Raw genomic sequence first — 15,001 nt, 5'->3', positions numbered from 1 at the left:
GAGTGAAAAAAAAAACAATCTTCTTGACGAGGAACAAAAAAATTGAAAAAGGATTTTTTTTGTATTTCACTTTGTGGAAAACGTTTCAGAAGAAACTGGTCTATTGTCTCACTGCATTCGTAGACATGATCCATTGAACAAAAAGTGAGTTACTAATAAACAACTTCTACATACAAAGTCATATGTGACTTAAGTGTGCCAAGGCCACACATGTTGCAGCTGGAACTTGACTTGAGATAAGAGTACAGTATACAGATGTTGCCGTTACTTGTCCTCAGTCAGATGATAAATTTGACCCAACGGATTTTTTTTAGGTGAGGTATAAAGAAGGATGTTAAAAGTGAATGGAAGCAGAAGTGCAACAATTTATTATTTGAAGCCGAGGACAACTTCAGTTCAGTGTTAACTTACTATAGAGGCAGGCACACTTCATGCGTTATGTTCACGTTTTAACTGGCGTGTCAGGGTATACAGTATTTTATTATTAATCATAATATACAAATGGATTTTGACCTAAAGTAGAGAGAGAATTCAGTGTTTAAAATCCAGTGTGACTAGATTACCAATAAATAAGATATGCTGCACTTGAAGAACCCTCTCTTGAACAAAACATCCATCAGTCATGTCAGGAGAGGCGGACTAACAGAAGCGAAGCAAATGAGAATAAAGTATTTTGCGATAAAAGAGTTGATGTTCTACAAGTCTTGAGCATTAAACAAAAACAGGAATAATATGTGGAAGTTGTCAGGGCTAAAACTTTTATCCAGACTCAGATTTGTGATAATTTGTGGTATTGTTCCTACTCGACAAAGTTCAGTCCTTGCCGCGCATTTATTGTATGTATTCAATGTAATTATTATAGAACTTACCAGAATTATTACAAGAATCAAGAGAAAAAGGATAAATAGACAGTAAGTTAATCTTAAATTATCCGTGCCTCCAAATGTACACAAGATTCATGAAAATTGGTAATAATTAAATAACTTAGAGTCATTCCCATCACATTACAACTTGATAGCAACAACAATAATAAAATAAGTAGACTAAACTCCCTGACGCTAACCTAACCTTACCTACCTTAATCTAATTAACCTAAACTAATTTCCTTTGGCAGCATTAGGTTAATCACCATGTGAAATAAGCTGGGGGTGCCCAATCATTAGGTGATCCAAAAAAGTGTAGATACTGGGGAACCTTACACAGTTAATTCAGTGTTCACAGAATCACAAACTTTTTCACTGTTCACGGCTGGCCCTGGGAGGAATTGTGTACGGGATCGTCTGGCGTTTGCCGAATGAAATATTAAAAGTAGTGAAGGGGTTAAAATGATACCTGGTATGGGAATATAGTTTTATGATGAATATGTATGGCAGTGTATTAAACGGTATGGCAAGAAGATAAACACTTAATTATAGGTGCAATTAAATTAGTTTTTTTTAAGACACCAACAGGGTATAGTAAAGCTTGTTAATGTCGTCTGCTATCCTGAATGTTGCTGTTTATGTTGAAAATATCATTAGTCTTACCTGATTAATCTATGTACGTAGAACAAAACAATGTTGAATCTTTTAGTGTTTTTGAGCTGCCTCAAGAGGCTGGAACACAGTAAGAGACCACCAATGAAGAAGAAGGTGTCTACACTGGGGTAGGCGTTGAACAGCACTTGGGAGAGGAAGCCGTTCAATTTCTGGGAGATGATAAAACATTTAGTGTTTGTTATAAGTTCCTTATTTTACTGCAGAACCCTAAAAAAATATTAATGGATGCAGTACTCTGATAACAGTTTTAAAGTAAAGAACGACGCTGTTACGGTAATTCATAGGTGATAAGTATACTGTACCTGTGTGTAGTTTCACAAAGGTAATATAAGGTGTGTGTATATGTCTTTGCGCACACATACTATGGAATAAAAACATTTTAAATACTGACCGGCCACAGTCCCATAAGATTAGCGGAATAGGGTATATTTGCTAGTTGCTGGTGACCATAGATCACCCAGGTCATGGAAAGCACCCTGTGGAGAGAAAGTTTTTATCAACTTTACTATGGACAACTTAATATGACTGGCTATTCATGTATACTAAAATATATAGTCACGAAGAAAAGTTGTGTAATACTCATCTTAAAAATGTACTGAACGTCAATGAGATAACAGCACTACATCATTTATATCTAAATAGACAATAATATTCAGAAGCTAGTTACTGCAGTTCGAAGTCTCAAGCGTTTACGGGGACTGTAGTTCGTGACTTTATTCCTCAAAGAAATAACAAAATGGTGATTAAAAGAACTGTTTGCCAAAAATACTTACTTGTACAATAATTTCATGGGCCAAAGATCATTATTGTAAAACACAAAATCATAATATGAGAACGTACTTGATGCCATGAAGAGAACTTATTGTGCCGGGAGCTGGTTTAGTGTTCACATGGAAGAGTTTGCTGGCGTTGGTGTACACCGAGAATGGCAGCAGATATCTTACTCCACCTGTTTGTTGAGTCATCAAAATGGGCTTTAATATACCATCTTGCTACCACATCATTAAAATACCCCTGTATGCGCTCAAGACCTTGATTTTTGGAGCGCAGCAACACATTATAACATCAGGAGAGACTTGTTAACGGAAACATTCTTACTACTGGATATAAATAACTCATGAACAGTATACAAACTGAAGACTGTCTCGGAATCAACACACAATGGGAAATTACAGATTAGAAACAAAACAAGATTAAGAATAAAAAAGTGAAGGAATTAGCCATCACAAAATTGCACACAAATTTTTTTTGGGTGATATGTGATATTTGGGAGTGACATACATAAACTTTCCTTGTTAATGTGGTCATGGAAAATAAATGTTTCCTGTGATGCACTACTGTATAACTGACTGTTGGAGAATATTATCACCTTTGCCTGTATTAAAAGGTGATGATCTCTATCAGGTATATAACTCACCTTTTGCCAGTGTTATATTGTTGGTTTTCTCAATGTACATGTCGATGGCACCCGCGAGCAGGATGAGAAAGAACAAGACCGAGACCAAGATGCTGTATTAAGAAAGGCTGTCAATAGGCGTTTCCAGAAATTACAGACAATATAGTTAGTTGATAATAATACTATGTGGTCGTTTAAAAGAGTATATATATATATATATAATGAAATTAATGTTACGAGCGGAGTCAGATTTCAACACATTATGCCAACTCGCCCATTTTCTATAGTTCTTTCCCACGCGTTGTCATCTCTCCTAGTGGGTATCTTTAGTTCTTATGTTATTAAAGCTCTTTAAGCGCGTAACAGGGTTAATCATATACTAGTCTAACAACAATTTAAAATTATGATAGAATTCTTGTGCGTATCGCTAGACGAAACAACGTTTCCACGTGCCTTAATTTCCATGGTTGTCACGTAAAGTAATTACATTTAATATTAAGAATATTCAGTGCATTATCTCATTTTTAATAACATGCTAAGGTATATATTTTTTAAAGGTGGTGATATTCCTAAATACATCATGTTTGTTTATATTAGGGACGCCTGGCCTGGGTTTAGTACTTGACTGGCGCGCTGGTTCTCTCTAATGGGCGTGTGACGGTGTTAAAAAAAATATAATCCTAAGAGAATATCATGCACGATAATGACGCTATAAGTATAAGTGTGACGCCGTATTAAAAGTAAATGTCACTTATTGATATTTTCTTGAACAAAACAATTTCAGAAGCCGCCTCAGTACGTCGTGTCGTCGAGTACAGTAATGACTCGTAGATTTACTTATATTTATTTTTTTTCGATTGACGTTGATTCAGCCAAGTAATTTCCACTTCTACAACTGACTTCAGTAAGTTAAGTAGTTAAGAGTTTCTTATTTGTTACCTTTTTAATATTCAATTCTCGGTATCAACGTTGGAACACGTCATAGTAGCCAGTAGACTTTAACTTTACTGTGAATTTTAAATCCCTTGTTTTTGTTTCTCCCAATTTCTTTGCAATAATTTTGATAAAAGGGCAGCTCTTAGACTTCTTGTGTTGAATACAAGTTGTTCATTACGAGACTAGCCAATATCCTCCAAGGTATGGCAGTTTACGTATTTTTATGTAGATTTCTTCCTGAAGAACTCTAACTTCCGCCGCCCTTGTGTTGGTGCCAGTGTTCGCAGACTTTCTCAGTATTGAATGTCATTTTTGTATGTAGCTAATGCCAACGTTTATATTTTTTTCTCAATTTGTTGATAGTATATTTATTTTTTTTATTACGCAAATAAAAAAAATACAACATAAAATTCCCATGTTAAGGCAGCATTAATAGGTGGCTATGGTAATATAAACTGACCTCTGCAAAATTATTTTTTTCGTAAGTTCGACAGATTAGGCAAATAGGATCATATGAAGATCTTCCCCCCCAAAGTATCCAACTGAAGATCCTCCCCCCCAGGCTAGATCATATGAAGATCCTCCCCCCCAGGCTAGATCATATGAAGATCCTCCCCCCAGGCTAGATCATATGAAGATCCTCCCCCCCAGGCTAGATCATATGAAGATCCTCCCCCCCAAGTAGGTTTGGGGGAGGTTAGGTTAGGTTAGGTTAGGTTAGGTTTGGTTAGGTAGGTTTGGTTAGGTTTGGTTAGGTTAGGTTAGGTTAGGGGGGGGGTGGATCTTCAGATGAGCGCGACTGGGCTTGATCATATGAAGATCCTCCCCCCCAAGTAGGTTTGGGGGGGAGGATCTTCATATGATCCGGCAAATATATCAAATAATGTAGACTTGGTTAATTAATGAATACAATAACAAGCATAACTCATTTGGAAGAAACTGTCACTTATTGCTTCAGTATCAACACCGTTTATATAAAACTGAGGAAACTACTTGAGAAATACTTTCAAGATATTATAATATCGAAGAAATATATATATTTTGTGGTGATAAAAATGTAATGAATTATCATATATTCTGTGGTATGGCACAAAATAGGTATCAATAAATGCATTAACATACATAAAAGCAATGTCTCCCGCTGTGACGGCTGACCACTCAGCATTTGGCTGACAAAAGACGCTGACGACATCGTAGTTTTTGGGGCTGTATACCTTGTCAAGACTGTCCTAGAATGATAAAGATGTTATTATACTTTGGTCAAAATTTCATGGCAAACTTATATATTGAAGGACAATTGCAAAGGAAAGAAGTACTTTTCTGTTGGTCCCCGTAGACTGGAGTGTATAGCATGAATATAATCAGAGGGAACAAAGTCATTGGGACAAGTATTTTTCCCTTATCAGTGCAGTACAGTACTTCCTTGGACAGTTTAAGATGCGTGTGTGTGTGTGTAAGGGGGAGGGGAGGAGGGATGGGTACCTGGAGTTCTTCTGCAGTACATGCATCAGGTAGGCAGGTGCCATAGATTATGTAACTTCCATTGTAGTTATTGGTGTTGATGAAAAATGGCGCTACACCTAAGTTTTGCTGCTTTATGGGTAGCCAGATGTGGGGACTCTCCTCTTGTAACGAATTCTTCAGCAGTATTTGTCTGGTGGTGTACATTACAGAAAAATCAAAATATAAACTAGGCAATCATTAATATAACAATCTCTTAATTGTTGGAAAAATCACAAACGGTACCGGTTTTGCTTAATATGATGTTTAAATTATCTGTACACAATTGTAAGTTACCTGGTAGGTATTACGTTAGACCAAAACTAAGGCTCGGTGTATAATTATACAGTATTACTATTTTGATTTTAATATTATCCTTATTGATAATATTTTGGACAAAAACCATAAATTTACTCTCGTTAAACTTGGGGATCAACTAAAGTGAAAATACTGTTTAACAAAAAACAATATATTGTGTTCATTCTTTTAGTATTCCTATATTGATCTGTCATAATATATTTGTTTATGAGCAACTCCACACTTATTTTACAATTAAATTTTTATTAGCCCGTTGTTGTTTTAGAACTTTATTTTTTTACTTAATCATCAAACTTAGTTCACACAATAGTGTCCACTACAGCAGAGTTATTAAACTAGTAAGAGTGAATTACAAAACTAAATTCATTAATGTTCCTTGATCTGCATAAACTTTCTTTATTACCCAAGTCCAAATATTTTATTGTAACATATATATATATATATATATATATATATATATATATATATATATATATATATATATATATATATATATATATATATATATTACTTATGAACTTGAGCAGGAACAAAAACTTTAAAAGTCATTTACCAGTGAAAGTGGGTCTCATGGGCATAACTGCCCGTTAGAAGGGACTGTGGACACACTAGATGACTAGGAGAAAGCATGGCCGCGCATGCTAGGTACCAGTAATAATGTGATAAAAGTACAGCAATTAAAATTAACAACAATAATGAAAGAGATGCATGAACCACTTAACTTACTGTAGGGTAACGGTGCAATATTGAGGATGAATAATATCATTCGGGGACTTGGTGTTTACACACTCGTCAAACACTCCCAGAAAAGTCTTGGGACCATAGTAGCCACCATCTCCAGCCTTGCCCCAGGAATCCACCACTAAAGAGACCACATGTCTTATATAAAGCTGTGATTTATTGAGTCAAACGGCACAAATCAAGAGGCAGTGCATGAAAAGAACTGCCTAGTGTAAGTTATAAGAGATAATGAAAGACTTTAAGTAAATGGTAAAGTAATATCATATACCCTATGCAGATGATATTCGTTCGCAGATTAGTGGAAAAGGGTGAAAAATGTGGTTTAAGAGTTAATACTGTAAGGACTAAAGTAATGGTTGTTTCAAAATTGGAAATATATTCTAAAAAAAAATTATGGTAAGCAACAGGCAACTTAAACAAGATAAAAATTTTGTGTAGCATTTGGGAAGTATAACAATAGGTGTGATGGTAGACGTGCGAAAGAAATAAAAAATCTTTAATTAAAATTTAAATTTTACACTATTTTATATTGTTTAGCATAGCTTTATTTACATTATTTACAGGTATTTAAATTGTGTATTATGTATAGGATATTATTGCTGTTTTGTGTGGGCAAAGTCGTGTTCTAACCTTACCTATGGAATTAACACTAATGTGACTAATGAAGAGGGTCCAGGAACATAACCCTTTCGTAGTTCTGGACTGCCTACATGATATCGCAAAGGCACCAATACCTGGTATACGCATTTCCCGTGAACTACAAAACCCCCGCACTGCTGTTAACTGATGTGGAAGTCAGAGTTGGCATTCACACTTGGTTGTATGATTATTTCATGTAACTGGATATCTTATAATTTACCTAACTGTTTGATCAAGTTAAAATACAAAAACCCGTTCAAAAATGCCATCAAAGCTGTACTGAGAATGACTACCTTAGCTTTACATTGACACCACTCGCGTAAATTAAAAGGCGAATTTAGAATTTATAGTGTTACACCGGTCTTTCTTTCGCGGTTATTAATATGTATTCGTGTTGTTTAGACAACTCTAAGACATTTTTCTAATATGATATTTCCACAGGAAATTAAGGATAACTTAGATATAAAATTTTCAAGGTTATTACTCTCGCTATAGCGATAGGAGTATTTTTATTGGGCAAGATTTGTTTTTGTTTTGGCCAATTAACAATGAGTGGATGAGTCGGGAGTGGAGATTTTAATTTTGAGTACCAGATATGGCTGAACAGGTGGAAGAGCTGTGCCGACTTTGTGAGAAAGATTATTTTGCGTCAGTTGCCGAGTTTCACCAGAAAAAGTGAGAGGCAAGTTTTTTTTTTTTTTTAGAAACAAAACCCGGTGTATTATCGAACATAGTTCTTTGTCCAAAGTGTAATAACCAATGTACACTGCGTGAAGAATAACACATTTGGCGGTGTCACAAAAGTTTTCTTCAGCCATTGACGAGCCAGATGAACCCGATTCTTTTTCAGATTAAGGTAAGATGTGGGGGCATGAACAAAGGGGGGTCCAGGGGGTGTTAGGTTGGGTTTTGTTGGTTGGTTGGTTGGTTGGTTGGTATTTATTTGTGATTTATTCGAGAAAAAATCCTACTTTTTCTGTTATGATTTTTGGGTGGGGAATTGGGGGGGATCCTCATAATAAAAAATAAAATAAAAAATAGTGATTTCCGGAGGAAATGGATATCAAATTCGTTCGAAACTCATCAAATAACGTAGGAAAAACCTACTTTTAATATAAAAATAAAGACCCGTGTGATACTATAAATTGACCGTTAATTCACATGTAATGGCTGAATTTAAGGATTATATTAACCAAATCTATCTGTGATGAGAAATTTAAGAACAGAATTTTTTTTGTGCGAAAAATGAGTCATGTGCCAGGGTGAGGGAAGGAGGAATGTCCACTGGCTTGTAAGAGTTGGTATGTTTTAGCATAATGAAGAATATACGTATATAACCTTATCACATGTTACGAGTGCTGTGTGCATATTGCAGGACTGCACACTGTTCATGTACATTAATGCAAAATGTCAAGAAAGTTTTTTTTCCATTGTGTGTAGGATAACAATGATTAACCATATATTACTAATAATCTGGATCAATGTAAATTCTAAAGGGAAAAATATTTTTTTTTCGTTTTCGCAAAAGAAGCAACGTAGAGTTGTACAGTACTTACTTTTGAGGGCCCAAGTCTGGTTTAACGTAACAGAGTCGAGCATGGTAATCATCGCCTCGAAACACGGGCTGCTCTTGTTAACACGACTCGGCACGTACAGGTCCCACCACCGTTCTGCCTGACGCGATAGCCACCGTGTTCCTGTATTAGAAGATTTGGTAAATTTGTACAAGTGCACACAACTGTTAGAAAGTAAAAAATATGTTTGGTAAATTTGTACGCGTGATGATTTATGAAGGAGACACGAAGTGTGGGAGGTGAGGTAGGCAATAATGGCGGAAGATTAATGGAAGAAAATAGAGAACATTTTGGATACGCTATCTCCGTTATTATACATTTGCGACGGTAATGTAATAGAAGAAAAATATCTTATAATTAGACGTCTTATTCGAATATGATAATAGATTAGGGGTAGAAATGTTGTGTGCGGAAATGCAATAATACCGAAGATTTTGAGCATTAAAAAATACAAGTCATTCTGATGTGCCATATACAATAGTGACAAACTGGTATTACCCACTTCCTATGTCAATAAGGATATCACACCAGCAGTTATCAGTATGGTGGCTTATATTATCAGATTACATGAGTATGCTACTTTATTCGTTGTTATTCAAACAAATGCGGGTAATGTTTTAAGCAGTAACCAATTGGTAAGTAACCGTAAGTTTTGAGAGCATCAGCAACAACAAGGGTTAAATCTTTAGTCAACTTATCTAAACAGTGTATATATTTTAGATTAAGAAAACTAAGTACTGTACTAGTCTATACTGGACTGTACTGTATAATTAAACGGGTCCAGATCTGACCTAACCAAACCACTCTAACCCGTCCCTCATTAAAGTCAACTTGACTCGTACCTATTTCAACACTAACGTTAAAATGCACATGAATTATGAAACGATGTTCTTTGTCTTATATATTGTGAACATAATCTAGTGACGCTGTGAACATTAATATGCTGATCACCCAGAGAGCTGGTTGAATGCAGTCCACAGCACAATATAGTCGCTGGTCCCGTTTGTCAGGTTACGGATGCAATGCGGGATGTTATAACTTTCTTGTTATTTCCTATTTATGAAATATGATACTATCGGTGACTGGTTTTCACCTAACAATGAAAAATTAATCGACCACGAGTGTTCAGAAGATAAGTTGGATCAGATAAACTTCCATGTCAAAGTGTCAAGATATCAAGGTGCCACATTCTACCTTTCAACTCTGTACTCCAGACACTGAAGTCTTATAAATTTCTGTCCGGTATGGCTGCTTTAATGACAGCATCAATGTTACGGAACCTTTATCAGGTGACGATCAATACCTCAGATCAGTTCTCCTGTGGCTGGGTTTATTTATAGTCCATCGTGACGCTCACTGCCACTGTCTGAGTCAACACTATTATTTACTAGTAATTCTAGCTAATTCTGCCGGTCTGGGAAGTCAACGATTGTATGAAAATGTGTGGAGGAGCTGCAGGAATTGATGCATTGGTGATGAGGAATGAAATAATAATAAGGGAGTAAATGTCCCTTGATAGAACCACGACCTCCTACCACAACTTTTATGCAAGATTTCGAATCGGTCTATTAGTTTATACGTATTTTAGTGTCAGGAAGATGTAGTGAGAGCCCTAAGTTAGGTTTGTTTTTATAGAATACCCTGAGTGGACAGCCTATGTAATCAACCGTATGACTCATCTATTTCATCAGTGCGCAACTTAACACACAAATTTTAGTCGACATTTACTGGGTCAAAGTATATCTAACATCGAGATGAACTAATAATCCCTGCTCTTTGACTAAGATTGTGAGATGAATTCCGGGCAGCGACAGGAAGAAGGCAATTGGTTATATTTAGCTATCATGTCAACTGGTACAGTAACGAACTAGGCTATGACATCATGAGGATTCAGCTACGGCAACACTCGTCGAGGAACTCTCTTGTAGAATCATTAGAACATAATAGATTAATTAATTACTAAAAATGTGAATTCACATTAGAACTGAAATTTAAGAGTAATAAACATTCTAAAAGACAAGCGTTGATGCTGATGTTTAGATTTGAGTTGTACTGTACAAGGGTTTTGGTCATGAGTTGTGATATTCTTATCCAACTGAAAGTGGACAAATGACCACCAATGTGTATTAAGGATATGATAAGAAGTTTCATTGCGTAAATTTGTACTCCCTACCACCATTCATTAGAGAGGCGTAGAGTTAGGGGAGATATGATAGAGGTGTTCAAGTGGGTAAGTGGGATTAACAAGGGTAAAATGGAAGATGTTCTGAAGCTCAGTAATAACGAAATAACTAGAACAAATGGCTTTAAATTAGATAAATTCCGATTCAGAAAGGATATAGGCAAGCACTGGTTTGGTAATAGAGTTGTGGATATGTGGAATAGGCTACCGAGTGCTATAGTAGGATCGGGGACGCTAGGGAGCTTCAAGACGAAGTTGGATAGGCACATGGAAGTGCTGGGATGGGTGTGAAAGGGATCTGCCCTGTATGGGCCAGTCGGCCTCCTGCAGTATCCCACTTTCTTATGTTCTTATGTTCTTATGTTCTTATAATCAAATTCTAAAAATGTAAAAAAATATACTGATAATATGACACCTAGAATGTAAATAAAAAAACAAATGCATTACCTCAACCTTTCCTTCAAACTTATTGGGATGCTCTTGAACCCAGAAACAGCCCCGAAAGGGTGTTATATAAAAAAAAACAAGTAAAAAATAAAAATCGCGTATACGTACACACACATTTGACGGTGACCTTCGACCATAGATAAACGTAGATAAAATAATCTTGGTTCATTAGTTACGTAAGTACCCATTTTTGACGGTCAGCAGTACCACTTCGAGCCCTCCCTGGGCCTGGACTATGATATGAAAACACTTAACACCAACATTCTCCAGCATTGAATCATTCCCTTCCTCCTGTCAACTGAACGCGTTTGATCACGGTAGTCTCAGTGAATTTACGACTCCATTTTGTACATCATATTTGTGTCGTAGTTACGGAGCTCATGCACGTTATATGCAATATTTTACGATATATGCAGTAAGTTGAAAACAAAAAACAGCAACATGGGAACCTTTGAGAATCCACAGAGATATCGAACAGCTTCACTGTTGGATACAAGGAACCGTGACGTAGACACAGATTCTGGTCTGTCTTATGCAATGTGACCTAAAATACTTTATCACCTATAAAGAATGACGCTGATTATTTTATCATCGATAAAGAGTGACGCTGATTATTTTATAACTTGTAATATGTGTTGCAGATTACTTTATAACCTGTAATGTGTGATGCAAATTACTTTATAACCTGTAATATGTGATGCAGATTACTCTATAACCTGTAATATGTGATGCAGATTACTTTACAACCTGGAATATGTGATGCAGATTACTTTATAACCTGGAATATGTGATGCAGATTACTTTGTAAACTGTAATATGTGATGCAGATTACTTTATAACCTGTAATATGTGATGCAGATTACTTTATAACCTGTAATATGTGATGCAGATGATTTCATAAACTGAATATGTGACGCATATTTATAACCTGTAATATGTGATGCATAATACTTTAGGACCTGTAATGTGACGCAGATTACTTTATAACATGTAATGTGTAACGCATATTACTTTACAACCTGCAATATGTGAAGCAGATTACTCTATGACTTGTAATAATTATGTGACGCATATTACTTTACATCTTGTAATGTGTGAAACAGATTATTTTATGACTTGTAATATGTGATGCATATTACTTTACAACCTGTAATATGTGACGCATATTACTTTACAACCTGTAATATGAGATACAGATTATTTTATGACTTGTAATATGTGATGCATATTACTTTACAATGAAATATGTGATGCATATTACTTTACAACCTGTAATATGAGATACAGATTATTTCATGAGCTGTAATAAGTGACGCAATTATTTTATAACCAGTAATATGTGATGCAGATTACAACCTGTAATATGAGATGTAAATTATTTAAGACCTGCAACATGTGACACACGGTTTTTATAGTTAAACGCATTATAAAATCGTATCCTACTGTTCTTTCGTTTCACTGCTCATAAATAGACATGTATACATAAATACATACAGGTACGTACATGCGTTTTCTAGCACCCTACATACACACATGATCCAGCCGCACCGATGTTTATGTTACAGAGTGGAGAGTGTTAATTCTGCCCCCAACCTAACTTACTGGCCCCCAAAATTACTTTGTTTAACTGTCTTAGCGTCTTGCAGGTGCTTCATCTACCTGCAGACCGGGTCTTTAAGCAACGTTTACTAAAGCTTTATTTCTACACGTTAAGGTAGATATTTACCGGTTAACCAAGATATGATTTAATAAAGGGTAATTTTATCCTGGTTCGGTTTATCTCTTATTTTCTTTTTATTTTGTCAAATCAAGTCATAAATAATAATTTAACAGGATTTTCAAGTCCCTTTGGATTTCTATCTATTTTACTTTTTATTTTTATTTTTACAGGATTAGCCCACCAGAGCACAGGTCAATGACCCACATCAAGGCCTGGGGGTGAAAATATAATAATAATACTAATAATTAATATAAATTAATATTTTTTGTATAAATATTAAATACAAATATAATAATAATAATAATAATAATAATAATAATAATAATAATAATAATAATAAAAAGTGTGAAACGATATATTTATGTACTGTATGTTGTGTTGTCAAAGTAAGAGATACAATTGAAACCCCGCAATTGAGTGGAAATGAGGCAGAAAGTCAGATCAGCAACTTGGGACTTGGTCACAATTTTCGGGATGCTATGTGGCAGTTGTGTCAACCATTATGCTTCCAATATCTTCCCAGGCGATAGTACCTCCCTGTTTGATAGCTGCCTACTACCTACTTCCTACCCATTACATGGTGTTCAAATTACGGTTAATATGATATAAATTGTTATATGGTGTTGTCTAGTGAGTTCTTTTGTTGCTGCGTGCCTATTTCTTATGTCCATTTGATTCTACTGAGAACTTTTCTCTTAATAAGTGGTTGGGCAAACACATGATAAAAGTATTTATTGTTTCGCATTCGTATTAGTTGTGTATATCTTTCATCCGATTAAAAATGGTCCAGTTGTTATATAATTATAAAACTAATTCCGCGAAATTGAGTGTTGTGACGGCACCGAGTGTGAGCTCTTTCAAGACCAGACTTGACCAATACAGGAGCAGGTTCAGATGCATTCAGGAGCCAGTGCATGCCCAGTACTTGCCAACAGTGCATAAGAAACGTGACCGACAGGCCAAGCGGTGAACGAGTCGACCAGTGGCAAAGGATAAAAGTATTCAGCATCTTTACCAAGTTTTTACAGTGCAGCTTCTTAACATTAAATTATATAAACAACTAAATAATCTCATAATTGAGGATGTATAACTGCACTTTCGATGCTCGTTGGAAGTTGACCCCTTGCCAAAGCCTTATACTACTCCAAATGTAAAGGTGTGGCTTTGTGTGTGTTTTATCAACCGGAATGGCACCAGGATAGTCTTACCTGCCAGTTGGTTCCATCCTTGTACCTGATGGCAACCGCCGCCATTGAGACAAACATAAAATACCAACAAAGTGACAAGCAGGTCGCTTCTCTGCAACATCTTCACCATCCGACCCCTGAGCCTTCCTGTATGATACTGCCAATCTGGTCACTATCCGTACACTTTATATATCATCGGATGCATCCACTACTTCTTATCACCAACTAAGGCCAATGATTATCTTATGTGATTAGCGTCCCCCCGCGCTAGCCTTCCCTCTACCTTATCCACTTACACTGTATCTGTCCAAACAATATTTGAAGCGTCCTAGCAATTTCGAGTTAATGATGGGGTTTGCTAACTTGTCCACTGTAACAGTCACAGTTATAAATCTATTATATTAATACCCACACTAGGGAGCTACCCCTTAGAAACTGGTTTTCTCTAGCGAGATGTAGTTCATTTTCTTTATTACCTGACATGCCCTCCTGTAGTATAAATTTAACTTTCACTTTTATCTTCTTTACCACTGATCGGCTCGTTAGCCTCTTGGGCGATCGGTCACGTCTCTGTTATGCACTGTTGGCAAGTACTGGGCATGTACCGGCTCCTGAATGTACTCGAACCTGTTCCAGTGTTGGTCAAGTCATGTCTTGAAAGAGCTCACACTAGGTGCCGTCACAACACATTCTGGCAGATTGTTCCAAGAGTTCACAACTCTCACTCCGAAAAAGTTTGTCCTCACAGTTTTCTGGACCTGCGGCTTCTTCAGCCTTGAGCTGTAACCTCTTGTGGGGCGAGCGTCCGCCAGCTCCAGGTAAG

The 15,001-nt window shown here is 36.2% G+C and overlaps 1 protein-coding gene across 2 annotated transcripts in view; it reads right to left on the bottom strand.

Moving 5' to 3' along the window:
* LOC121860210 (nose resistant to fluoxetine protein 6-like) overlaps positions 1-14,351 on the bottom strand; it is a 31,783-nt gene extending 17,432 nt beyond the window's left edge. For both annotated transcript variants that reach the window (XM_042357290.1, XM_042357289.1), the window contains exons 1-9: positions 14,200-14,351; positions 8,625-8,765; positions 6,415-6,550; positions 5,353-5,524; positions 4,993-5,099; positions 2,956-3,047; positions 2,379-2,487; positions 1,930-2,014; positions 1,527-1,687 (exon numbers count right to left, since the gene is read on the bottom strand). In XM_042357290.1, the coding sequence (XP_042213224.1) occupies positions 1,527-1,687; positions 1,930-2,014; positions 2,379-2,487; positions 2,956-3,047; positions 4,993-5,099; positions 5,353-5,524; positions 6,415-6,550; positions 8,625-8,765; positions 14,200-14,308 (1,112 nt within the window). In that variant the 5' untranslated portion in view covers positions 14,309-14,351. The remainder of the gene's footprint in view (positions 1-1,526; positions 1,688-1,929; positions 2,015-2,378; positions 2,488-2,955; positions 3,048-4,992; positions 5,100-5,352; positions 5,525-6,414; positions 6,551-8,624; positions 8,766-14,199) is intronic.
* Between the last annotated feature and the right edge of the window lie 650 nt (positions 14,352-15,001).

The sequence above is a fragment of the Homarus americanus genome, unplaced genomic scaffold, assembly GCF_018991925.1.
Source record: "Homarus americanus isolate GMGI-L3 unplaced genomic scaffold, GMGI_Hamer_2.0 scaffold21914, whole genome shotgun sequence".
Lineage (NCBI taxonomy): Eukaryota > Metazoa > Arthropoda > Malacostraca > Decapoda > Nephropidae > Homarus > Homarus americanus.
Note: the sequence above shows the minus strand (reverse complement) of the source record. Positions and strands in the feature narration are given on the sequence as shown.